This window comes from Lepidothrix coronata, unplaced genomic scaffold (genome assembly GCF_001604755.1).
Source record: "Lepidothrix coronata isolate B3197 unplaced genomic scaffold, Lepidothrix_coronata-1.0 Scaffold319, whole genome shotgun sequence".
NCBI lineage: Eukaryota > Metazoa > Chordata > Aves > Passeriformes > Pipridae > Lepidothrix > Lepidothrix coronata.
The window spans coordinates 421,968-446,113 of NW_016690499.1; the positions used below are offsets into that span (position 1 = coordinate 421,968).

General features: G+C 48.7%; 2 protein-coding genes across 3 annotated transcripts in view; both read left to right on the top strand.

Annotated features, from left to right (window-relative positions):
• EPS8L2 (EPS8 like 2) overlaps positions 1-15,215 on the top strand; it is a 49,425-nt gene extending 34,210 nt beyond the window's left edge. For both annotated transcript variants that reach the window (XM_017838006.1, XM_017838007.1), the window contains exons 9-21: positions 1,081-1,160; positions 1,618-1,744; positions 2,070-2,158; positions 3,625-3,699; positions 4,158-4,306; positions 4,462-4,588; positions 4,940-5,055; positions 7,780-7,891; positions 8,649-8,756; positions 9,809-9,950; positions 11,847-12,027; positions 12,411-12,543; positions 12,876-15,215. In XM_017838006.1, coding sequence (XP_017693495.1) covers positions 1,081-1,160; positions 1,618-1,744; positions 2,070-2,158; positions 3,625-3,699; positions 4,158-4,306; positions 4,462-4,588; positions 4,940-5,055; positions 7,780-7,891; positions 8,649-8,756; positions 9,809-9,950; positions 11,847-12,027; positions 12,411-12,543; positions 12,876-12,947 — 1,511 coding nt within the window. In that variant the 3' untranslated portion in view covers positions 12,948-15,215. The remainder of the gene's footprint in view (positions 1-1,080; positions 1,161-1,617; positions 1,745-2,069; positions 2,159-3,624; positions 3,700-4,157; positions 4,307-4,461; positions 4,589-4,939; positions 5,056-7,779; positions 7,892-8,648; positions 8,757-9,808; positions 9,951-11,846; positions 12,028-12,410; positions 12,544-12,875) is intronic.
• A 1,123-nt stretch (positions 15,216-16,338) lies between these two features.
• On the top strand, positions 16,339-22,862 carry TALDO1 (transaldolase 1). Its single transcript, XM_017838008.1, has 8 exons — positions 16,339-16,574; positions 18,529-18,652; positions 19,047-19,154; positions 19,724-19,855; positions 20,293-20,468; positions 20,620-20,817; positions 21,929-22,074; positions 22,624-22,862. Exons 1-8 carry the CDS (start codon positions 16,478-16,480, stop codon positions 22,654-22,656), a joined length of 1,014 nt encoding a protein of 337 aa, XP_017693497.1. The 5' UTR covers positions 16,339-16,477; the 3' UTR covers positions 22,657-22,862.
• Positions 22,863-24,146: the final 1,284 nt, after the last annotated feature.

Genomic DNA, 24,146 nt, shown 5'->3' on the forward strand with positions numbered 1-24,146 from the left:
TCTGATGCAGAGCAGCCCCCCTTATCTCTGCCCTTCCGAGGGAGCTCAGCACAGAGCTGAGCTTACACTGCTCCCATCAGCTGAGCTGGGAATTCACCCAGGCAGGATTTCTGGCTCTGAGAGCACAGAGCCTGGCACGAAAGCAGATGACAGGAGAAAGCTTCGAGTGATGCCTGTTTGCTGAGATCACTTCTCAAAACACGCCCTACTGCTTTTTCTACAAAACCTGTCAGAACTAATCACTTCAGCCCCACACTTACAGATGACGTGGGTTTTTCACGGTCCTTTGCCAAAGCTGCCTCCCAAGTTCTCCCACTCGGTGTGTCCTGCTGTGCTGGCCTTTCAAACCACATTTCACTGAGCTGACAGAGTTTTCTTTTCACAAGGGCCCACCCCAGCAATTGTACAGGCTGAAATATCCCCCCTCACTGAGTGGGTGTCTCCTGGAAGCCGGGAGGTGCCTGCAGGTTGGGTTTTTTGCAGGATGATTGGTATTTTTAACACCCATTAAAAACACTTGAGAGACTGCACACAAGTTTGTACAAAAATGCTGATTTGTGCATGGGCCTGCCTAAACATCCATCATGCAGAATTCCTGGCATGCTGCTTTACAGCAGTTGTGTTCACTTCCAGGGCTTATCCCTTCTTTCTTAACTACTGTTCAGTCTGGAACCTCTAGAAGAATGAAGGCTCCTGTGGAGATTAGAAGAGAGAGCAAAGTTAATCTAATCACACTTGACATCTTGTTCTTCCGTTCCTCAGCGTAGATCCAGCAAAGGTACAGGAGTTGCTGACTCAGGGGCTGGCAGGTCTCTGCTGGTTGCTCCTCCTGATTAATTCCCTGTCCATACCTGAGAACAGGCAGAGTGTTGACACAGGGGTTGGCAGGCAAGTCCTGTGACCTTGGAAGATTTAATCAGCAACTTTGATCACCTCCTGCTCCTTATGGTCTCCTGAGGTGCCCTCATAACCCAGAGTAAACACCCGAGTTGGGAGTTACCATCCCATGGATCCCTGCCTTTAATGGAGCCTATTTTTAACCTCTGATAGGAAATATCTTTTTCTCTCCCTCGTTTGCAGACTATGATCGACGAAGCTCCAGCTCTCACGACCACGAAGAGTCCCGGGCCATGTTAGCACAGAAGATTGAAAAGGAAACGGTGGGTAACCAGGACAGTGCACAGCCCACAGGCAGGAGGAGAGGGAGAACAGGGAGCAGACATTTAATGCATAATCTAGTAATTTCAAACTGATATCTGCTGTGCATAAAGATAAGGTGGCCAAAAGCAAAGCTCCATCACTGGGTTAGTTACAACATCCTCTGACCTGAGGCAGCTCTGCTGATTCCAGGTCTGCTCCTCCCCATCCCACAGCCCGGTCTTGGGTTATTTTCCAGCCGTCCATTAGCAGGGGTCACTTGTCACATTGATAAGTACAGCACCCAGCCTGGCCCAGCTTTGTGTTTGGAAAGTGATGAATTCAGCTTCATTTCATGCCTGGATTGTTGATTCCTGTGCATTCTTCCAGGAAATGTAGCAGGCTCTGGGATTCAGGCTCCCAGCTGGGTGCAGCCCAGGCTCACTTTCACCTTGGTCTCTTGGGTTTCTGTCCCCACAGCAAATCCTGAACTGCACTCTGGATGACATTGAAGTGTTCGTCGCCCAGCTGCAGAAGGCAGCAGAGGCGTTCCGACAGCTCAACCAGAGGAAGAAAGGGAAGAAGAACAAGAAGAAAGGGCCAGCAGGTACAGTGCAGCAGCTGGAACAAACGGGGAATACAGGGGCACAGGTGAAGGTGGGGGGACACCTCAGCTCATGCCCCAGCAAGGGCGGGTCGATGCAGCAGCACCTTTACGGATCCAGCCATTTCAGAAGGTGCCACTGGTCTGTGGGGGCCTCCTGGAGAGCACAGGGAGCCTGGTGAGGCCTCCAACACACAGAAAGACATTTGGCTTTCCCTGACCCCTGGATTTTTAGTAGTCTCAGCACCCGTTTTTGATGTGTTTTCTGCCCATTCCCAAACAGGGATTCTGTAATTAACACGTCCTTCTGTGCCCCTTCTCCTGGCAGAGGGAATGCTGACTCTCCGAGCAAGACCCCCGAGTGAGGCCGAGTTCATCGACTGCTTCCAGAAAACCAAACTGGCTTTTAACCTCTTGGTAAGGCACGGAGGGAGCTCCCATCCCACACAGTGGCAGGGCTTTCCTTGTGCATCCCGGTAGCAAGAGTTCAGAGTGAAATTTGAATGGAAAACACCACAAAGGGACAAAGGTGTAAATTCCAGATTCTTCAGAACCCAGGACAAACATTGTGTCAGGCTGGTGCAGGGTCTTTTGGGACAAACTGTTAAACCAAACTAGAAGCACGAAGTCCAGGATGGGACTGAGCAGCCAGAGGCTTGCAACACTTGCATCTTTTCAGATTCAGGCCTGAGAAGTCTCTGCTTGACATTAACTGATGCCCCCCATTGCCCCCATATTCCTGGCTCCTTTCTTTCTCCTCTGGAAGACCCTCTGTATGAAGAAGGGAATGAAAAGCGGGAGCATAAAGATGTTCCCAGTGCTGCCAGCTCTGCTTAGCGCAATGTGTGAGAGCCAAAGGGTCACAAGACACAAGGAATTCTGTCAGTTCTGACCAAACCTGCCCAGCAAACACATCCTACAAGGTCCTTCAGGGAACTTATTAGTAAGGAAACCACAGAGATTGTAAACAACCTCAGTGCAGGACACCAAGCTCCAGCCTTCTCTTTTAGAGGCAAATATGAATAATTTGTGCCTGCTCAGGGCCAGAAAGAGCAGCATATCTCCTGGGAAGAAGCCAGGTCTGAGCATGGAGGAGAACTGGGAATCTGGTGGAGCACTGCCACATTCCCACAGGGCTGGGAAGTCCTTGAGAAGGGCCATTTCATTGAGTCCCCTTGTTGCCATCAGTTGTTTCACACTTTCCACTCCACATTAATGTTTAACCACCAGCGTTTAAAATACTTTGAATTTCAGGAGGAGCAGGGAGCCTGTTTTCCATGGCAGCAATGCCAGGAGCCCAGGACAGGAGAAGGAGCTGAATGGAAGCACAAAGTGAAGAGGTGTCAGCTCAGCTGATCACTGCTAATAAAACCCCATTCTTACAGTAAACTCACCCTAAGTGTTTGCTCCTCCATTCCAGCACAACTCACTCCAATAAATACCACTGGATTTGGAGCATTTCAGTGGCCAGGGCAGCTGTAGGTGCCACAGGCAAGACCGTGGTGGAGATTTTTCTTCTTCAGCAATTTGGCAAAGCACCTACAAAACACTTGTCCTGCTGTTTTCATTCATGGAACTAGCAGGGTTTTCAACCCTGCAAGAGGCAGAAGCCATAATCCTGGCCTTTCCTCACTAGGACTTTGATAACAAGTTGAGGTTTTCTGTGTTGCTCCAATTAGCTTCAAAGACACTGATTTAACAGAGCAGGTATTCCAGCCCTCCTGAATTCACCGGGAACTAGAAATGGGCACAAAAGAAAAATGAACAATTCCTACTCCCCAGTCACTTACTCTGCTTATCAGTCAGCAGCAATCCCTCCATGTGACAGAAAAGAGAAGGCACACTCAGGTTAGGGTTAAACCGGGTTTCCTTTCTCTTTCCAGGCCAAACTAAGGAAGCATATCCAGAACCCCAGCGCTTCGGAGTTGGTACATTTCCTATTTGGACCGCTGGAACTGGTAAATCCTATTTCCACCCCATTAATAAAGCCTGACTGTGAACAAAAGTGCCAGCCAGCTGTGGTTCCCATTGGGAATCTGCCTGCACTCACCTTCAGGCAAACATGGCTCAGTATTTGCACTGAAAATAGGAAGCAGAAATCCTGACATGGAAAAGGACAAGAGAGGACACAGAAATAGCAAGATATTTTTCAGTTTTTGAAGTGCCAGCTTGTGATGCCTCTACCAACAGCTCATTTTTAGATCAGACTATGCTTTGACTCCAACATAAAAAATTCTCACATTCCTCTGAACTGTCCAGTCTTCTTCAAAGATTTAGGCTGATGTTTCTTGAGGCGACTGAGCTGATCTCAGGATCAGCTTTGTCTTTGTTGCTGCTCCTTTGAGTGTCTCTGCTTTGATATTTTGACCGTTTCCTGCAAATTCTCTCCTGTTTGTGTGGTTTGTGTGTAACCCAGATCATCAATAGCTGTGGTGGCCCCGAGCTTGCCCGCTCTGTCGTCAGCCCACTTCTTTCTAAAGACGCCACAGATTTCCTCAGAGGACACCTGACACCCAAAGAGATCAACCTCTGGGATTCCCTGGGGGAGACGTGGACCAGATCCAGGTGAGGACAGAGCTGCCATCTCACCAGGTTCCCAGTGAAAGGATGGTTGATTCTATCAGAAGGTCAAGGATGCCCTGATGCTTCTGCTTCTCCCTCACATGCCTTCAGACACATTCCTTGTGAATCTCACCTCATATTCCCACTTCATGTCCTAGAGCCGAGTGGCCCCGAGACGCAAACATCCCCACCTACATCCCCAAATTCCGCAACGGCTGGGAACCACCCACAGAAATCTTCCGTGGAGCTCCCTGGGAAATAGACATCGGACACCTGCAGGAGGAGGTTAGTCCTGTGTCCCTGGGGACCCTCTCTTCTCCTTCCCCCTTTTCCAGAGAGATGGATCTGTGGGGGGTGTGGTGGTGTCTAATAAGTAGACAGCTCAAGACTCAGTTGTTCTGGTCACTCCAGTTAAATATGGAAAGAAAATAAGGCTGGAAAGGGGCAGCAATAACCAGCCCCTCCTGATCAAAGGCCACTATCACGTAACTGAGCTCCAGGGATACAGGTTTGCCTGAAGAACGTTTTGGTGTGCACCTCATGGTGACCAAAAGCTTCCAGGCCACGACTCATCTACCACCATCCCTCTCCTCTCCCCCTTCCCTGGTAACGCTGACTCCACGTCTGCCTTCCCAGCTCTCCTCAGCCAACGGATATCCCTACCGGAACTCCTCACTCAAGCGTGGCCAGGCGGCCGACCAGACACAAGCCGTGGATGCCTTCAAGCAGAACGTCACCCAGCACGTGAACAGGTCAGGGATCCTCACATCCCAGCTCCCCCCCGGGAACCTCACGCACACACACGGACAGGTACCACGACACCGGGATGTTTGGGCATCCTGGAGGTCACTCTCTGCCACTGCTCATAACCCCCAAGAGAAGGTACACATCAGACAAGGAATCATTCACCTAAGCACTGTCTGCTGTTTAATCACCAGCAGCTCCGCAAGGAAAACAATTCCAGGTGTCTTCCAGCACAAGAGGCAAAAATATTGCCTGACCTCATTAGTCCATCCATAGGTCTTGTTCCCTGTCCCCAGCCCACCAAACTGACACTGTGGATGAGGGGCCACAGGTGCTGCACTGTGCTTCTGCTCTCCGTATGTTTAGAGACACTAGAATCATGGAACCACAGAATGGATTGGGTGGGAAGGGACCTTAAAGCTTGTCCAGTTCCAACTCCCACCTTCCAATAGACCAGGGTGCTCCAGAGCTTATAGTTCAAAATCACAGCAAAATACCTTAAATCCAATTATATCAGCAAATAACTTATTTCTGTTGTTCACCACATCACAGCTCCTGGTGGGACCATAAAGTGGTACAGATGATGCAGGAAAAGAGTGTGTGAAGCAGGGAAAGAATTAGGATCATTTCCCTTCTCCAATTCCAGTTTTCTCAGTTAGGCTGGGAAAAACACAGGGAATTTTGTTTACATGAGAAGATTTAAATCTGGGTTTAGTGACTATTTGACAACACACACAGGCAAACACTTCCACGTCCATCAGCACAGGCAAACTATAAATAGCAGTATGGAATCTTGGGATAGAAATTATCAGGGTGCCTTTCACCCAGGCCACCTCTCCCCGGGACACCCCTCAGTCCCAGCACAGCGTGGGCTCACGGAGAGCAGCTGAGGATCTCAGGTGCTGGACCTGTTCACCTGCCTTTCAGACTGTCAGTGGCAAGTTTTCCTCACAGGTAACAGTCAAGAAAAAAAAATAAAAATTCAAGTTCATTGCGCTGAAGTTGAGTCTGCCCAGGGTTAGCCACGATGACAGTCCTGGCACAGACATTTTTCCTGCTGTGCTCATGCTTTTTTCAGAAGAGTCTGAACTAGTTTTCTAACCAAGAGACCCCATATTAGCAAAAACACCCAACACATCAGTACTACAGTTATTTACAGGGCTTTTGGCTGCGGAGAAGTGTCCTGAAAGTCCCAGGCAGTACCACAACCATCAGCACGGGTCCCTTGGGCACAATCCAGGTGCACACAGAGTACACACCACCTCCAACTCCTCCCTCATGACTCAATTACCTTCTGGAATGCCATAGAAGAAGTAATTCCGACCTAACTCGGGCCTTCCTCCCCCTCCCTGCCTTCAGGGCACTGCTGGGCAAGGCCACTGCTCCCTTTCTGGCCAGGTGGATTCAATTTGACTGCTCCAAGCTCTTCCCCACGGTGGAATTACAACTTAAATACTACACTGGGTGTAACTAGACCAAGAGCTGTCCCAGAGCATGGAACTAAATACAACACTACAACCACTGGTGTGCATCAAACACTAAACCAGCGATTTCAACGTTTTTCACACCACCACCAACATATAACAAAGGCAGGAAAATCAATTTAAACTTTGCATAGTGGGGTCATTTTTCAAAGCCAGGTTTTACAGGTTCAGAAGATCTGAGCTTCCACAGTACATGGATTTGAAATCACTGACCAAACCCAGTAAGTCAGAAATGGAAAAATATAGTTGCTGGCAATGCTGGAAGCACTGGTTTCATCAGCTTACACAACCTGACCTAAAGTGGAGGAGAACCTGAGCCCCTGCTCCAAACCCACTGGGAATATGGCATCAGGTATCTGTGCAGGCTACACATCACAAACAAAAAGACCCAAGTGCACTGAAATAGTTCCTCATATCCTTCCACAAGGCAAGACAGTTTTCCATACAGCAAACATTTTTTGAATTAAAAAAATAACACTACACTCAACTGGAGAAGAAAGTGAGACCTGCAAAATTTTCCCAAGTCAGGTAGAAAAAAAAAGAAAAAAGAAATCATTTCAGTTTGGGTCAAAGAGAATCTTTCATTCTAGTTTTTCACCATTTTCAATAATCTACCATATTTATTTTGTCTCTCTTCAAACAAAAAGCTAATTCAACATTGAAAAGTGTTACATTCTAGTGTCAGAAATTCCCAAGCAGACACATGAATGCATTTGTCTTCCCTCTCTCCAAATGCATCTTAGAACAGAAACATTCGAATGCACTGTTCCTGGAAACCTGCAGAATTCTGTGTCAGCAGCTCAGTGTTGCCTGATGAAAACCCCACAGATTTCCAGTCAGTTCTGCCTACTCTCCTTTTCAGTTCCCTTTCCCCAGCTTCTCCCTGTTCTGGCATCTGGGGCTGTTGTTTCCACTGATCAGGACAGGAGGGTTTCACACCTAATTTTTCCCAGGTACAATCAGAGTGTTTGGTTTGTGCCCTGTCAGCCCCTCCAGGCTCTAAAAAGCAGTATTTTCTTCACAGTTCCCCCCAAAAGACCATTAACCAAACCCCCTACGGCTTTTTGTTTGCTTGTTTGTCCCCAACACCAAGATCTTTCACTAAAATAAGGGGTGAAAATCTTCCTCAAAAAGAGGAGCAAAGGGATGCTGCCCCTCCACACACGAACAAACCTGCCATCACCACTCTGTTTTACCAGCGAGCCCACCATCAGCATCCATTAAAACTGGGGTTTTCCTCTGCTGCAGGAATTTTGAGGCCCAGGGAATGGCTCTGCCTAAGAGATATGCCAAAATCCGCTACGACTTCACCGCGCGGAACGCCAACGAGCTCTCCGTGCTGAAGGATGAAATCCTGGAGGTAGGTGAGCACGCCTGGGAAAAGCTGCATCCTCCCCTTCCCAGGGGCAGGAGAGACCTCAGGACACCAGCAAAACACCAACTCAGTTTTCCTCAGTGGTTTCTGAGCAGTTACACCAAGTTTTGCCCAAGTCTGAAGCCGGCAGAGACTGACTCTGTGTTGGGTCATTTCCTGAGCTGTAACGCATCGGTCACCCCTTAATTACAAGGAGGAGGGAGGAAAACAACTCACTGCAGTGCCCTGCTCACCTCCTTCCTGGGTCTGTGCTAGTTATTACCACTTCCCCCTCCCCAGAGAATTGTTTTCTCTGAAAACATCCTTTTTCATAACCTTTCTCTTACTGCAACGCTGTTGGCAGCTGGAGAACGTAGGACACAGCTTGGGCCAACACTCAGCTGTGACCTGAGGAAAAGGTTTCTGTGCAAAATACAGCTATTTTTACTTATTTAATGCAAAAAAGACAACACTAACTCAATCACTGGAAAAAAAAAATATGGAGAAACAGGGAAATTTGAACTATGGAACTATGAGTTCTTCAGAGGTGCTCTCCTGCTCATCCATCCTTAGGACAAGATGCTTTCCAGGAAAGGTTTCACCCCTGGATTGCACCTGAGAACAGATCTACTCTGAGCTCCTGCCCTCAGTGATGTTATTCTGGCAACTTCACCTTCCATGTGGTCCATCTCCACTATATCCCATTTTTGTGTGCCAGACATCTGTGTTCCCACCAGAAGGTTTATTTTTGTCCCTCTCTCAGGTGCTGGAAGATAACAAGCAGTGGTGGAAGCTGCTCAACCGGAGCGGGCAGGCCGGTTACGTCCCGTATAATATCCTGGATGTGGTGAAGCTGGAAGAGGTGGAACAGGTCTGTAGTCAGGTGGGATCTGACTGGTAGCACCTGCAGGGCACCATCAACCTCTGGAAATAATGCTGTTATTAGACCCCCTGCATTTCTTAGGATGCTGTGCCCAGGTCAGGATAAACCCTCACAGACAGACAAACTCAGGAGATCCCAAATCTCCTACAATAAAATTCTTACATTCTGCCACGCTCACCTTCCCCCTTCCCAAACAAGTGTATCCTTCCCATCCTCCTTGCTTTCCATGAAAGCAAATTCTTCCAGGAAAGTGCCGAGGTTTTTGCTGGAGGTTAAAGACAAAGAATTCTCTCACCCAGTTCAGTGCAGCAGCAGGAACACATTGCTGGAGTGGAGGCAGATGCACACACCATCTAAGTGAGAATTAAGTGAACATTGCACCTTGTGGTGCAAAAATGTACAGCTGGAGTGCTCTAAATCCTCTAAGGAAACATGGAATTGCTTCCCCACTTTGGTATTGCAGACTTTGGGCAAAGTATAAGGTGGCCCAGCAGGTCTCTGGATAAATCCCTGTGAGTTTAACCTAAATGTCAAAAAACTTTACAGGCTGCTCCAGGAGCTTGGCAGTGGTCCTGCTTCACATCCCAGTTACAGAGCAGTGAGGCTTTGCCTTCCAATGGGATTTCTGTTTGTTTTCTGCTCCTGTAAGGATCCTTTTGCTTCCCAAGGAAGCCCTGTGAGCAGTAATTTCTGCATAGCAAGAGGCTAAAGGGCTGAGTCACACATGTGGGAAGTCATGTGCAGCAGCAAGGAAACACCAACACCACATATGATAGTCATGACACGGGATGTTAATTTTGCAGGGATGTTAATTCCCTCACACAATCCGCACCCTTTGGTTTGGGTTGCTCATTCCCATAAGAACCCAGAAATTACCTTCTTCCATGCAGCTCCACCTGAGGTGCCACCAGCCCCACACCAACACAGGGAGAACAGGGCAGTTTGTCCCTCCGTGAGCGAGAGGCAAAAAGTTTAAGAAAGTGAAAAATGGCAAAAAAAAATTCTTACACCTTTTTTTCTTTTTCCCCTTTTCTAACCAGTCTAACCAGAGGTACAAAGGAGACCTGAGCCCCAGGGGCTACGGACCATCCAGCCCAACTCACAAGCTGCCTGCGAGCTACGCCGGGGACAAGTGGGGCAGTGAGATGTTATCGCGCAACTCCCCCCAGGACGCCAAAGAACGTACGTGTCCCACGTGTCCCATGCCGGGCTCCCCTGGTGCTCCGGGCAGGGGACAGACCTGCCCAGTGTTCCCTCTCAACTGCACCTTGTAGTGATCAGCACTAGACCAGCAGTGGGTTTGGAGGAGATTCCAAGTGGTACAAGAGCCAGGAGAGCAGCCCTGGTGTTCATGACTCACCTCCCGGGCTCTCAGGGAGCCCAGGACAAGCAGGGCAATAAGTCATTACCATGTCCTTCCTTCCAGCTTGACCCTCCTCCTCTTCCCAGGGAGAGAGTTTCTTTTCCCTTCCAAAACACTTAAGTGTGTCTAAGCAACCACACAGACTCAGGTCAATCCCTTTCTCTTGCTTCCTTTGCTCCTCTGCTGCCACACACACAGCGCCCACCTGGCCTGTTCCTTCCTGTGGTTCCCAGAATTCCCAGACAAACAGGAGAGCCACATCACAATTCCCAGACAAATAGGAAAGCCACTCCCTCACCCTGCACATGCTTTGGGGAGGTCACAGAGCAGGAGGGAGACCAGGAGCCCTGCTCACCTCACCCTCTTACCCCAGCCTGTTCATCCTCTGGACTCCTGGAAGCAGGAGCCCTTTGGGACAGTGGAGAGCCCCATATATGAGCATCATGGACACGTGTCTGTTAATAACACCAAGTTATTCTCCACATCCTTCAGGAGTGTCACGGGAAAAGTGATGCTAGATACTGTGTCACTGGAGTTGTCATAGAATCATAGAATGGCCTGGGTTGGAAGGGACCTTGAAGAGCATCTTGGTTCCAACCCCTGATTTTTACGAGTCTGTTGCTCACTCCCAGTTTGTGCTTCCTGCCACTGCTGTTCAGCTGTGGAGCAAAACCTGGAGCTCTGAGGACCTGAATCAGCAAATGACTTACTAGAAGCAGCAGTCAGGACTGAAAAAGAACCCAATCCCAAATCTCTAGTTGCAGATTCTCACAGAACTGTCCTTCCACATCAGGCAACAGCAAAGGGGTGATATGGGAGGAAAATAAATGGCAGTGCAGGGGAAGATAGAAATGGGAACCTGGTTCTCAGAAACACCAAATCCATCCCTCCTGACCCCTGCTGCCCCACGTGGGCTGGGCTTCTCCCCTCTTGCTGCTGTGTCTGCAGGGCAGTTCCCTTATTTCAGCAGCCCAAAGGGAACTGAATAACTCAAAAACAGGAAGATGACCAACTGAAGCAACCAGACATCAGGGAAAGGGACCCTGTCCCTTGTCACCACCTGACAGCACCGGTGGGAGCAAAGACACTGCCAGATCAGGTTTACACCCTTGAGCAAACCTCGAGCAGAAGCTAGTGGGGGTTGTGGGGTTTCATGTCCCTTGGCTGAGGTGTGGTGGACAGGGGGAAGTTACACACGTGAGAAACGAGACTGGTCTCAATGTAAATTTGTATCTAAAACAGGTGAAAATGAGGTTCTCGCCAGCCACACTGCAAGAAACCCAAACCCAAAGCTTCTTAGAACACTCAGCTGTCATTTTTGTGATCCCTCCTCTCCATCATTCTGGAGAACTGTAGAAATCCCAGTTTCTCCCAAAGAGAAAGCAAAGTTTCAAAAGCTGAAGGGAGGAATTGGCTTGGGAAGAAAAGGGAGATCCCCCACTCTGCTCCAGCAGCCTCCAAAACCACAGTGGAACCCTGTCCACATTTGTTCCTGGTGGAATTCTGAAGGTCAAAATGTCACTGCTCTAACAAAGCACTTAAGCTTGTTCTTTAGAACTAAAATACAAAAGTAAGCACTTTCCTGGGGTGTATTTACAGAGTTAATGAAAATGCTGAGCCACATTCCAATTTTCCTTACAATTTCCCTGCAAACACATTCGTTTAACAGGATTTCTGACTGAAGATTTGATTTCATTCCCTGCTTATTTCTACAGAACTTATTCACCAAATGGATGAGCTGAATGACGAGCTGCTAAAGAAGATCAACAATAAAATTCAGCCTCCCCACAGGAATTTCAAAGTGGAAAAGCCTCAGGAAGTTTTTGTGCCCCTCACCTTCGAATCCAGCACCGAAGAAGTCAAAGCTTGGCTGGAGGCAAAGTCATTCAGCAAAGAGTAAGATTTGCTTTTTTGCCACATGAAATGCTGCTCCTTTATTGGAAAAGGAGCAGGGGAGGCCACTTGCAACATCTCAACTGGGTGACAAGTCACTTGTATTTACTTACAAAGCCTGTGTTGCAAACTGCATTTCAATCCTGGTAAATCCAGGCTCTGTAACCAGGGCATTCAGAGCCCAAACTCACTCTCTTTCTTTCTTATACGTGGTTTCCTGGAGGAAACTGCACAATAACTAACTAAACCCACGGCGTGAAATGCAACTGGGATTGCAGCTGCCACCTTGGCACAGCTCCAGGGCCTCATGATGTGGCCCCGGTGCAGTGCCCAGCCCTTCCATCTCTGGCACAAAGCCATCATCTCCTCCCTTTGTGTCTTCCCAGGACAGTGGAACACCTTGGCATCCTCACTGGAGCTCAGCTCTTCTCCCTCAACAGAGAGGAGCTGAAGAAGGTGTGTGGTGATGAGGGGAACAGAGTATACAGCAAGATCACAGTGGAGAAAAACCAACTGGAGGTAAGTATTTCTCTGGATAATCCCTACTTTACCAGCAGTGTCAAATATCTCATTAAACAGGCATTTTAAGAAACACAATTGAAAGAAACAAAAAACAACGCAACCAAAACCCACACCACCAATCAAACACATGTAAAAATTCTCAAGGGGCTTTTAAGCAAAAAGGCCCCAAATCCATAAGGCAGATCCCCGCTTCCACTAATTAATCTGCTTTTTGCTAATATAATGTATCTCTTTGAAACTAGCCTGACCCTTACAGCATGAATTAGATGCTGTAATTTGCCTACAGCTCGGAGTTCAAATTCAAACTTCCTGTTTTGTTTCCGTTGCAGAAAAGCAGAGGGGAGTCAGAGCTCCAAGAAATCATGAAGCGCCGCCAGGAGAGGATTGATTCCGCTAATTAAACCCTGTCTGCTTTATTTCAGCTCTTAGTTCTAGTAGTGCAGAGAAAAAGGGAATGAAAGCAATGATCCCCTGGCCAGGCAGGAGACAGCAGTGCTGCACTTTGGGTCTGGCTGCCAGCAGAGTGACAATTCCTCGAACACTGTTGATAAGGGTTGACAATAAGACCATGTCCCTCTGGGAAAGGTGTTTTAATATTGCATGAAGTATTTTTTTTTTATAACTATGTATTTTATACTGAAATTTTACGTGCATGTGGTCAGAGCGGGACTCACACGGGTCTGGATGAACGACAAGGGCCGGATTCAAGCAAAAAGAGACCCCACAAAGCTTTTGTCTGAGAGCTGTCCCTGCTCCCACCCCCTCTCCAGCATGGCTCGGGAAGAGCAGGCACGGAACAGCACTGACTGCTTAGAGTCTGGACCACGGGAATAAGGCTCTTCCTAAAATCCTGGAATGGTTTGGGTTGGAAAAGACCTTAAAGCTCATCCTGTTCCAACCCCTGCCATGGGCAGGGACACCTTCCACTAGACCAGGTTGTTCCAAGTCCCATCCAACCTGGCCTTGGACACTTCCAGGGATGGGGAGTCACCACCTCTCCGGGCATCCTAAGGCAACCCCCTCCTCATTCCCTCCTCAGAGCAGATATTCCCCTGCACAGGGCCTGTGACAATTCCCTGCCCTCTTTCTCTCCTTCCCACCCTCTTTTGACAAGGCTGGAATGGCAACACACATTCCCAAAGACTGTCTGCTTCCTTAAATCCATAAACCAGTTATTGCTGGCTTTGAACAGTGGAACTGAGATTTCATTGCCTAAAAACGAGCAGGAGTGACAAAGGAAGTCATTTAAATATGGAAATAGGTGAGTTCCCCTCTGCTTAGGCAGAGCCTGGGGCTCAGGGCAGCTGTGCAGCCCTTCCCAGTGACATTGATCCTGATTTGGAATGTTGTGGTGTTGCCAAACCCCGCCTCAAACCAGGAGAAGATAAGCCCTGACCATTTGCTCCCAACCCAGTTACACCACAGCCCTTCCCAGGGTGTAGGTCACCTGTCCCCACCTTCACATTTGCTTTGCAAAGGCTCAGCTGAAATGACTCCTAAATATCTAAAACCCAAAAGCACACTGGGAAAAAGGCTGGTTTAGCACAAAATAAGTGGCCACCAAAAAAAAAAAAAAAAAAAGTAATTTAGCACAGGGTGTTTTTCATCATCATATTATGTGCATATGTATATAACAATCTACAAATAGAGGTGAGGAAAAAATCCCTCTCCTTAGAGACAGGATGAAGTGATTATGCATCAAAGTTTTACTCAAGGTTTTACAATTCAAGCAAGTGCAGAGTAGTTCCTGTCCACAGTAAGTTTGGCACATTGTATTTCTGTCTCTATTTAACTTATAGACCTACCTGATGGCAAAGCAGGAAAGCAAACAGCTCCAGAACTGCTCACAGCACAGGGACAGTTGGGTTTTCTCCTTCACACCCCTTACCTTTGGCTGGATGGGATTCAGGTCCAGGTTCCACACCTGTGCTTGCCTTTACCTGCCAGGAATGGTCCTGCCTCCTTTAAAGTGCTTGTCTTCGCACATTTAATGGAAAAAGCTTTAAAACAGTGTCTGGGGGACTTGTGTCTAAATCTGAGAGCACCAACACACCTCAGTTTTGGCTTTATTCTTCAATTAACGTCTCTTATGGATGATATGTTTTCTTTATTTGAAACAGGAACTGGAGTGCAGGCAGGGAACTTGCAGGGGAGGATCACCTTTTAGCCCCAACCCTGCTGGAATCTGTGAAGGGCACTTACCTTGTCAGGGAGGGATGAAGAGGACAATCCTCCTGAGAAGCCCTGGCTCTGGAGTAGGGTGGAGATGGGAAGCGGGATGGCAAGCACAGGAGGAGAAATAATTCCTAAAATGAAAATAAAACCAAGTGTTAAGCCAGGAAACACACCACATTCCTTTCTTTGGGTGTAGAGGAAAGCAAGACCCACAGAATTATAGTTATTAGGGATTATAATGGGACTGTACACAACAGTTCTGCAAAGCTGGGAGCATGGGAGCACTCCCTAAAGTAAATATCTCAGCAGACCTTATTGCAGGAGTCACTTCTATAAATTTTCAAGTGACTGAGCTGTGCATCTGTTCTACTTGTACTGCCTACAGACAACGCTATAAAGTCCTGTACATTGATGTAACTGAAGGAAGGAGAAAATGATATAACCATGCACTGTATAAGATTTATTAAAATAGTTAAGTTATAAGTACAACTCCATCTCCGTCTCGTTCGCTGGGTTTTCATAATGGTTTGTCACTGAGTCTCAGAAACTCACCAAAATGTCTGAAACCACACATTTCCTTTGGGTTTGGGGAACTGGCATTCAACAGGAAGGATGCTGTGGCCTCGATAACAGTATCCAAAAATGGGGAGGGGAGGGGGAGAGAAACCTCACACATGGTAGGAATTAAATGCCAGGAAAGCTGCCAACTCATCACCTCGAAGAACAAATTTCTCTTACCCCTGGAACACGCAACTGTGACAACACATCAGTGTTTTCACACACAGATGCTGTCCAGGGCTACATTTTGCACTGGCAAGCTAAAAATCCCCAGTGCTGGTCAATGCCAGCTTAGGCACAGCACGGAGCAAAGAGATGCCTCTTTGCATTATCCTCTCTTGGGCTGGGCAAAGCATGAGAACGTTGTACAAAAGCACATTCTTGCTTATCAGGAAGGGAATCTCCGGTGACAGCTTACACAACTGGAACAGTACAAAAGAGGGGACAGCATGACTCGGAGCCTGTTAGACAGTCAAGTGACAGATTCTCTGACATTTCCAGCCAAGTCCCATCCTCTGTTTCAGGAGCACGACCACGCTAACAGGATGATATTTTCTAGAACCTGAAAAAAGTTAGAGTGAACGAACAGCCCAAACCACGTGCCTTGCTGGGTTGGGGGCTCTCTCACAGGCTGGAGCTGTGGCTGACTAGCCCTTCCGAGCCTTGCCGCGACAGTAGTGGAGGAAACAGAAAGCGCTGAGCTCCTGCAGCGGGTGAGCACTTCCCTCAGCGCTGCCTCCCCCTCACGGCCCGGTCGCCATCTTGTGCCAATGGCGGCGCCCCGACTCCGCGCGGCCATGAGGGACGGGTGGCTCAAGGAAGGCTCGGGCGCTGTGCCCGGCAGTGGGGAAGCCTCCGGGGGAGGTCCAGGGGCCGGGAGATCCCAGCCCAGGAGATCTCGGGTTGAGGAGCTCCCCCCAGCCCACCCGCCGGGGGCAATGGCGACATCAGAGTCGCCAAGGCGACCACCCGCCCCGACCCTCAGAGCCACGACCCAGCCAATCAGAATCGCGCTCCCTCCCGCTGCCCCGCCCCGGCTCCTCCCGGCCGGGTCCGCCGTGTGTCGGCGCTCCCGATTGGCTGGCCGCCCCCCACCTCTGGCCGGGATTGGCGCGGGCGGCGGGTGCGCGCGCAGGCCGGTCCCCTTCGGGCACGCAGGGTCCCTTATAGGTGGCCGGAGTCCCCCAGAGCCGCCGACATGTCGGTGTCCCCCGTGAAGCGGCAGAAAATGGAGTCGGCGCTGGACCAGCTCAAGCACTACACCACGGTGGTGGCCGACACCGGGGACTTCAACGGTGAGGGGCGGCGCGGGGGGGGTGGGTGTCCTGTCAGTGCACCTTCTCCTTAACCCCCACCCTTCCCGGCAGAGTGGGCGCGCCCGGCTAAAGGGGCGCTCGGCGGGGGCAGAGCGAACCACCCGGCGGCGGGGGGGGGCCGCTCGTCCATTCCCGGCCTCTGCAGCCGGCAGGGCAGAACCCGCCCGCCCGCCCGGGACATTTTCCAGACCCTCCCGTGATTCTCTGCTAGTGTGCCCAAACCCCCACGCTCAGCTCCGCGTGCTGTCAGTAAGAACTGCCACACTCTAACCGGGCTCTGAATTCGGGCTTTTTTTCCAGCGACCTGTCTGGATTTGGGACTTTTCTGGGGTTTTTTCAAACTCAAGGCCAGGTTGGACGGGGCTTGGAGCAGTCAGGGCTAGTGGAAGCTGTCCCTGCCCATGGCAAGGGGTGGAAGTGGACGATCTTTAAGGTCCCTTCCAACCCAAGCCATTCCAGGATTCCATAAAAATAATGCCAAAGTGCTTTCGCTCCCCTTATCTCCTGGTAATGAGCCAGCGTGCTCCTTTCCAAGAAGGGGAGGTGGCCTTCCATTATAAAGCCATTCGTTCCCAAGCTGTCACTTCCCAGTGCCCTGTTTGGCCCATCAGAGCCAAAAAATCCCTCCTGAGTATCTCTGGGTGGCGTAGAACAGCCCTGGAATCCCGTCCTGCCCTCCCCAGGCCTGGTAATCCCTAATCCTGGATGTGTAATAATAACCAACCCCACATGGGAACTGTCAGATGTCTCAGGGCAGTAAATTTAAGGTGAAGGGAAGAGGCGGCGGCAGCTCAGACAAAAAATACACCGTGTGGTGGCCGAGGGGGTGGTGGTGTGCGGGCAGCAGGAGGACCAGGGAATATCCCACAGGGATCACTAAATCCAGCTCCTGGCCCTGTGCAGGACACCCCCAGGTTGTCCTCTGGCTGCCTGTTGTTACCTGGGGGTCATTCTTAGAGCCCAAAACAAGGCAAGAATCCCACCTGGCTCTGCTGAAGGTGCAGTCTCTGCCGACGCTGGTTCCCCGTTGGGTTCAGTACAGAGCAGGAGTTTCACTGAGGTGCTGCTCTATTTTAAGCCGTGTCCACGTGAATTAAAGTTCTGAAGGACCTCTCCAGGATCCTGATCGTTGCCTGGGAGGGATCTGTGGAAAAACAAGACTTATTTTCAATACAGTTGGCACAGTTTCAGTACAGTTTGCACTCTCTAACTTCGGGGGTTCATCCCTTGTGCAAAAAAAAAAAAAAAAAAAAAAAAAAAAAAAGTTATTTTTTGACATTTAACTGCATTTTTGAAACTGCTGAGGGGCCTGCAGAGGCTCTGCCCTGTTTGCCCAGCCAGGCTCTGGTGCCAGGCTGTGATTACAGCCAGACAATGTAAGTCACAGCCTGCTTTGGTAAACACTTGGCATCACCTGGAATAGGTGCAGTCCAGGGCTTAGGGTAAGACAAAGGATCAAATACCTTCTGGAAAGAAGAAAGCCTGGTAGTACAAGGAAATGACAAGGACATTGAGAAACTACAACTATTTGGAAAAGGTTTAAAAAGCAGTAAGAAGAGTTGCTGTTCATCTGTCCTGGTCCTATCCTTGGACACAAACAAGAGCCCGAATTCCTGACTGCTAGAAGGGAAGATTCCCCTGGTCTTTACTCCCTTCTGTGATTCCTGAAGCTCAGCTATGCTGGCTGGGATACAGTTGGAAATCAGCACCACTTCATGATTTCTACAAGTCTGTATCTTTTGGGCAATGCCTGTTGTTTATAAAATTTGAAGTTTGCTATATTTTGTGGCACGAACACCTCTGAGCACTGGTGTGCTCTGTCATTACCAGACCCTACAGCCACAAGCGTTCACATCCTCAGCCACCTGAGCAAAATCCTTCTCATTTCTGAGGCTGGCTGGTTGTTTTAAACAGCCTGGTTTTCCTTCCTCAGCCATCGACGAGTACAAGCCCCTGGATGCCACCACCAACCCGTCCCTGATCCTCGCCGCGGCCCAGATGCCGGTGTACCAGAAACTCCTGGATGATGCTGTTGCCTATGGGAAAAAGCTTGGTGGGTAAGTCAAGAGGGCTTTAATCTCAGGAGACCTATGTTTAAAATGCCTTATTTACACAAGCATCGTACCGGGCTTTCCCCCTCGCGTACTTGTGGGTTTGTCTCCTGCCCCAAAAAAGGCTCAACACCAAAAGAAAAATTCCATGTGTGCCTCCCTATTTACCAGCTCACACATGGCCTTCCTACCAGCTTTATAGGAAATAATGTCCAAAGGCTAATCCTGCCAGCAGTAACAGAGGGCAGGACACAAACACAGAGCAGAGTACAAGTGGCTCATTTGAACTCTGGAATTTGATGTTAAACAGGCTGTGAAATTTGATCTTCAGATCCGTGGTAAAGCGTAAACGTACCTTTTTCTTTTCCTCCCATGTGCTTTTGCTTCTTGTGGTTTTCAGGTCACAAGAGGAACAGATCAAAAATGCTTCTGACAAACTTTTTGTATTGTTTGGAGCTGAAATCCTCAAGAGGATACCCGGCCGTGTGTCCACAGAAGTAGATGCAAGGTTGGCTCTTTTCCCTCTGGGTTACCCTGGATATTTGTACATAGAAAAAGAGACATGATATGAGCTGGAGAAAGGTGCTCTTGCCTATAAGACTATCAGGATTTATATTGTTAATATTTAGAAGTGTGGCTTCCCCTTAGTTTGACTAGAACTCTGTAAGAAAAACAAGTAACACCGACCTTGGATTTTTGTAATCCTCCTGTTGTTTCTCAAGCCAGGGAAGCTTCGTGCTTCCACTCTTAGTTTTGCTCATTCTTTTCTCTGTGATTGTATCTGCTCAATTTAGCAAGAGATCTGTTTGAACAGCTTATTTCAAGACTTGCAGAGGATTTGTCTGTTAACCTGCTCACTGCCAATTATTTTTTTTTTAATGCTCAGCTTCTGAATTCATTATGAAAAACTTCCTCCTCAGAGGGGGCTCAGAGTCCAGGAGGGACCCTAGAACAAAAACCCGCTGCTGGCACGTTTTTGTCCTGATAAAACAGGACAATGTTTTTCCACGGGGCTTGTGGGGGGGAGCATATAAAACAAATGATCAGTTCTGAGCAGCCCTGCTCTTGTCTCAAAAGGCTGTCCTTCGACAAGGAAGGAATGATTCAAAGGGCCAGGCGCCTCATCGACCTCTATAAGGAAGCAGGAATTGGTAAAGATCGGATTCTCATCAAGCTCTCCTCGACATGGGAAGGAATCCAGGCTGGCAAGTAAGTCTTTGTGTGGCTGCTGTGCTGACTCATGGCATGCTCCTGCCTGTCCACAGGCACCTGACGGGCGCATTCTGACCTTAGATAAACAGTACTGCTGAAGGCACGGCATGAGGAAGTCTGTCACCAGCAAGGAAGGTGCTCTGCCACAGCTTGCTGTTGAAATAGGAAAAGTGTGTTCATACAAGGGCCAGGCCACAGTTTCCTGAAACATCCTGCTAAGTTGGCTGCATTTGGCCCAAGGAACAGCATTAATAACGCAGAGTTCGGCAGCACAAAACATCTGCTGTTAGCTTAAAACCTCAAAGCTTATATCGACTGTGCCACATTCCTAACTCAGCTGGAGGAATTCAGGAGACTGAACCTATCAGCTTGTTACAGGAATATAAATTCAGTAGGTGAGCGAAGTGCTGTTCTAAGCCAGCCTGTGTCTGCAGGGTCCTGGAGGCAGAGTATGGGATCCACTGCAACATGACCTTGCTCTTCTCCTTTGCTCAGGCTGTTGCCTGTGCTGAAGCTGGAGTTACTCTGATCTCCCCATTTGTGGGAAGGATCCTGGATTGGTATGTTGCAAATGGAGACAAGAAAACCTATGAGCCTTCAGAGGACCCAGGTAAACACATATTTAACACTGTTAAGATGCCAATAGCTACTCATTCAAACAGTTTACTCATATAAACCCTCTTACGACAAAATGCTGGTTTGAGCCTGTTCTAAATAATCACTTAGAATCATTCTTGAAGTTGCTGGCTTCTCCCTTTTAGGAGTGAAGAGTGTCACCAAGATCTACAACTACTACAAGAAGTTTGGCTACAAAACCATCGTGATGGGCGCGTCGTTCCGGAACACGGGTGAAGTCAAAGCGCTCACAGGCTGTGACTATCTCACCATTTCACCCAAACTCCTGGCAGAGCTCAGCAAAGAGCACGTCAAGTTAACTCCCACACTCAGTGTGAAAGAGGGTAAGTCCCCTCCTGGGTCACACCGGCTTCTTCAGTCTCCCTTTCTTCTGGAACGTTAAAAGAGTTTGGGGTTCCACTCAGCGCTGTGGTGCTCGATTCCACCCTGCTTTAGGGACAGTCTGATTTCCTAAAGGAAATATTGTAGCCTCAGAAGGAAATACTGTAGCCCCATTACAGCATCACTGCTACAACTGCAGACTCACCTTTAGGGTCTTGGGTCCACTGGGTTTGGAATGTGCTTCCATCCTCTGCAGCTCTCCCAAGGGGACAGGGAGAGCAGAGGAAGTTTATCTCCATATGCTCAGGATGAAATTTCACTGAACATTAGCAAAGATGCCAAACTTGTTTAATCTTAATCTCTAGACATGCCTAAAGGTGTTTTCCCTCCAGAAATCATACACAAGACTGAGTGATTGGATCTGGTGACACTGTGCCAGGATAGCTTTGAATGCTTGTTCCCATTGCACTGCTTCAAGGCCAGGTTGGACAGGGCTTGGAGCAACCTGCTCTAGTGGAAGGTGTCCCTGCCCATGACAGGGGGTAGAACTGGATGAGCTTTAAGGTCCCTTCCAACCCAAACTGTTCCAGGATTCTGTGATACTCTTCCTTTTCTGTAGCCTCATTAAAACGCTGCTTTGCATCTCAGCAAACAAGCTCTGCACAGCTGTAGTCATGGGTTGCTGCTCACAGGGTGCTGGCTGGCCTGGAGGCCTGTTATCAAGCGAGCTTTTGTTAGTTCTTGCCAAATAAAGCCCTGATTGTTCAGAATATTTGCTTAGAACGTCTCACTGCTGTAGGACTGTTGCATAATTCCCTAGAACAGGCCTCGAAGTGCTGTGCCATTCAGCAGCAGGTACAGGAACACCACACACATACATTGTGTTTTAAGACAAACTGATTATCCAATTACCTTTTTTCCTCCACCTCTTCTCCACCCACCCCCCTCAGCCATATCAGGAGCACTTCCAGTCTCACCCCCCAAACTGTGCTCCTGCAGCAAGTCACGTTGAAAGTATTTCAGAATTTTTCAATACCTAGAGGTGCTCAGAAGCTTAAATTTGATAAGAGTCCAATCACCTGGCTCGTTTCTGTTCCTGCTCCCCTTGCACAGCTCAGGCATGTGACCTGGAGAAGATCCACCTGGATGAGAAGGCATTCCGCTGGCACCACAACGAGGACCAGATGGCTGTGGAGAAGCTCTCCGATGGGATCAGGAAGTTCGCTGCAGATGCAGTTAAGCTGGAAAGGATGTTAAAGGTAAGATGTTGTGTCCCGCTCCTCCCAGGCACTGCAGCCAACCTGCAGTTCCCTTTGATGTGGCTGAGGATTGAAGCAAGTCTGATCAGGCTTTTGGACACGTCCTGTAGGACAGGCCACCTGAATTCAGTGAGCTTGGTAATCCTCACTGCATGCCAAGGAAAGTGAGTGCCAGGTGTGGGCCACACCTGCAGTTTGGGGCCCCAGGCAGGGTTTGGACTGGCAGCTCATCGAGATAACACCACTGTCAAAGCGAGGAGTCCTTCAAGTCTGATTCTGAACTCATTAGCTGTCAGCAGCAGCACAAGACACAAATAATGTGCACATAGTGAGCTGGAAATAAATCATGTTTGTACTTGGAGGCACTGAGAAAGCACAGATCTGCTGTCAAAGTCACCTGTCAATTTATGGAGAGGCTTTCACTAAACTGTGTGGGTTTGGGGGACAAATACTCAGCATCATACCTGGTTCTAAGCACTTGGTGACTGACAACTCCCTGCACTGTTCCCAGACTCTTCCTCAGCTGCTCTTTGTTTGTTCTCTTTGCAGGAGCGAATGTTCAGTGCTGAAAATGGAAAGTAAAAGCAAGAAAAACCAAGCATTTCCCTGAGTGCTCCAGGCTGAGCAGATCACCTGAGGTTCAGTGGATGTACAAATGTCTTACCTGTAAAAGTATCATGCTGTGTATGGATAGATTTCTGTATCATTGGTTGGGTTTTGTGATTTATTTTTTTTTTTTTTTTTACCAATTTGCAAAGGGACAAATAGAACGTCAAATCCTTGTGGCACTTTTGTCAATACATGCAAATTAACCCAGACCTGCCTGCCTTGTAACATGGTCAGTTCACTTCTGCAGCAGCCACCCGAGAGCATTTTAATGTCTTAAGTTTTCCTAACTGAACTCCCAGTTCAGTCTGCAGCCCTACCACATTGAAGATGAAGAAAGCAGTTTTGAATTTCAGGCACTTTTAAAGGGAAAACACAGGCTTCAAAAGCCCCTCTTGGTACAAAACACACAGGTACTCTTATGAGACATACATATGTGGAAATTATATATATAACTTATTGGTTTATGTAGGCCCAGTTCCACAAGAAGTAGACAAGAACAAGTGACAGGACAAAGAAGGAAACGGCCTCAATTTGTGCCAGAGGATGTTTATTGGATATTAGGGTTATTATTAGGGATATTATACTCTGGAAGGGTTATTAAGCACTGGCACAGCTGCCCAGGAGAGTGGCTGAGTCCCCACCCCTGGAGGGACTTAGAAGCCATGTGGATGTGTCACTTGGGGACACTGATTAGTGGTGGCCTTGGCAGTGCTGAGGGAATGGCTGGACTCCATGATCTCAGAGGTCCTTTCCAACCTCAGTTATTTCACAATTCTAAGAGATTCCTGCTCACAGGTAGACACAATTAACTGTTTCCTGACAGAGTTGCCTGAACTTAACTTTTTAAAAAGGGAAGAAACACAGTAATGAGGCTACAACACTGACACACACGTGCTCTACCCAGCTTGAGTAACACAAGGGAAAGGAGCCAAGGGAACCAGTGCTCACTCACAGCAGGGTGACACAGCAGCACTATTGTCAGGACATCCATAAAAACCTGGGAACAAAGGGACAGCCAGCTACAACCAGACATGGATACCTGGGGCTGCATTCCCAGCCCTGCCCTGGGAATAGTGCCAGTCTGCCAGAGGGAGATGAAGCCACCTCAGGGGACTCACCCAGCCCCTCTGTCCCTGCAGGTGTCAGGGGTGGGAAGCAGGCCAGGCAGAAAGCACAGCTGCCCAAAGGGAGCTGACCTTTTCCCTGTCCAAGGCAAGCCAGCATTAAAAGCTCTACCCACGTGCATGGAATCTGTCACCTCAAAGCTGGGGCTCAAATTAAACTCGAGTGTTCTCAAAGTTGCCCAAGAGGCAATAAAATACTGCAGTGAAAGGGGAAAAAAAAGAGGCAGGACAAGGTCCCTCAATCACAGTTAAACCTTGCTCCACTTACCCTCAGCCACCTCAGGAGCTGAGGGGGCAGGAGATGAACAAGTTATGCTTGAAGTGTCACAGGGTCCCTTA

Excerpts from the sequence above, each read along its gene's own strand:
- TALDO1 (XM_017838008.1), top strand. The coding sequence starts at position 16,478 with ATGTCGGTGTCCCCCGTGAAGCGGCAGAAAATGGAGTCGGCGCTGGAC. Across the intron at positions 19,155-19,723 it reads TCCACAGAAGTAGATGCAAG|GCTGTCCTTCGACAAGGAAG; the intron begins GTTGGCTCTTTT and ends TTGTCTCAAAAG. Across the intron at positions 20,469-20,619 it reads TGAGCCTTCAGAGGACCCAG|GAGTGAAGAGTGTCACCAAG; the intron begins GTAAACACATAT and ends TCTCCCTTTTAG.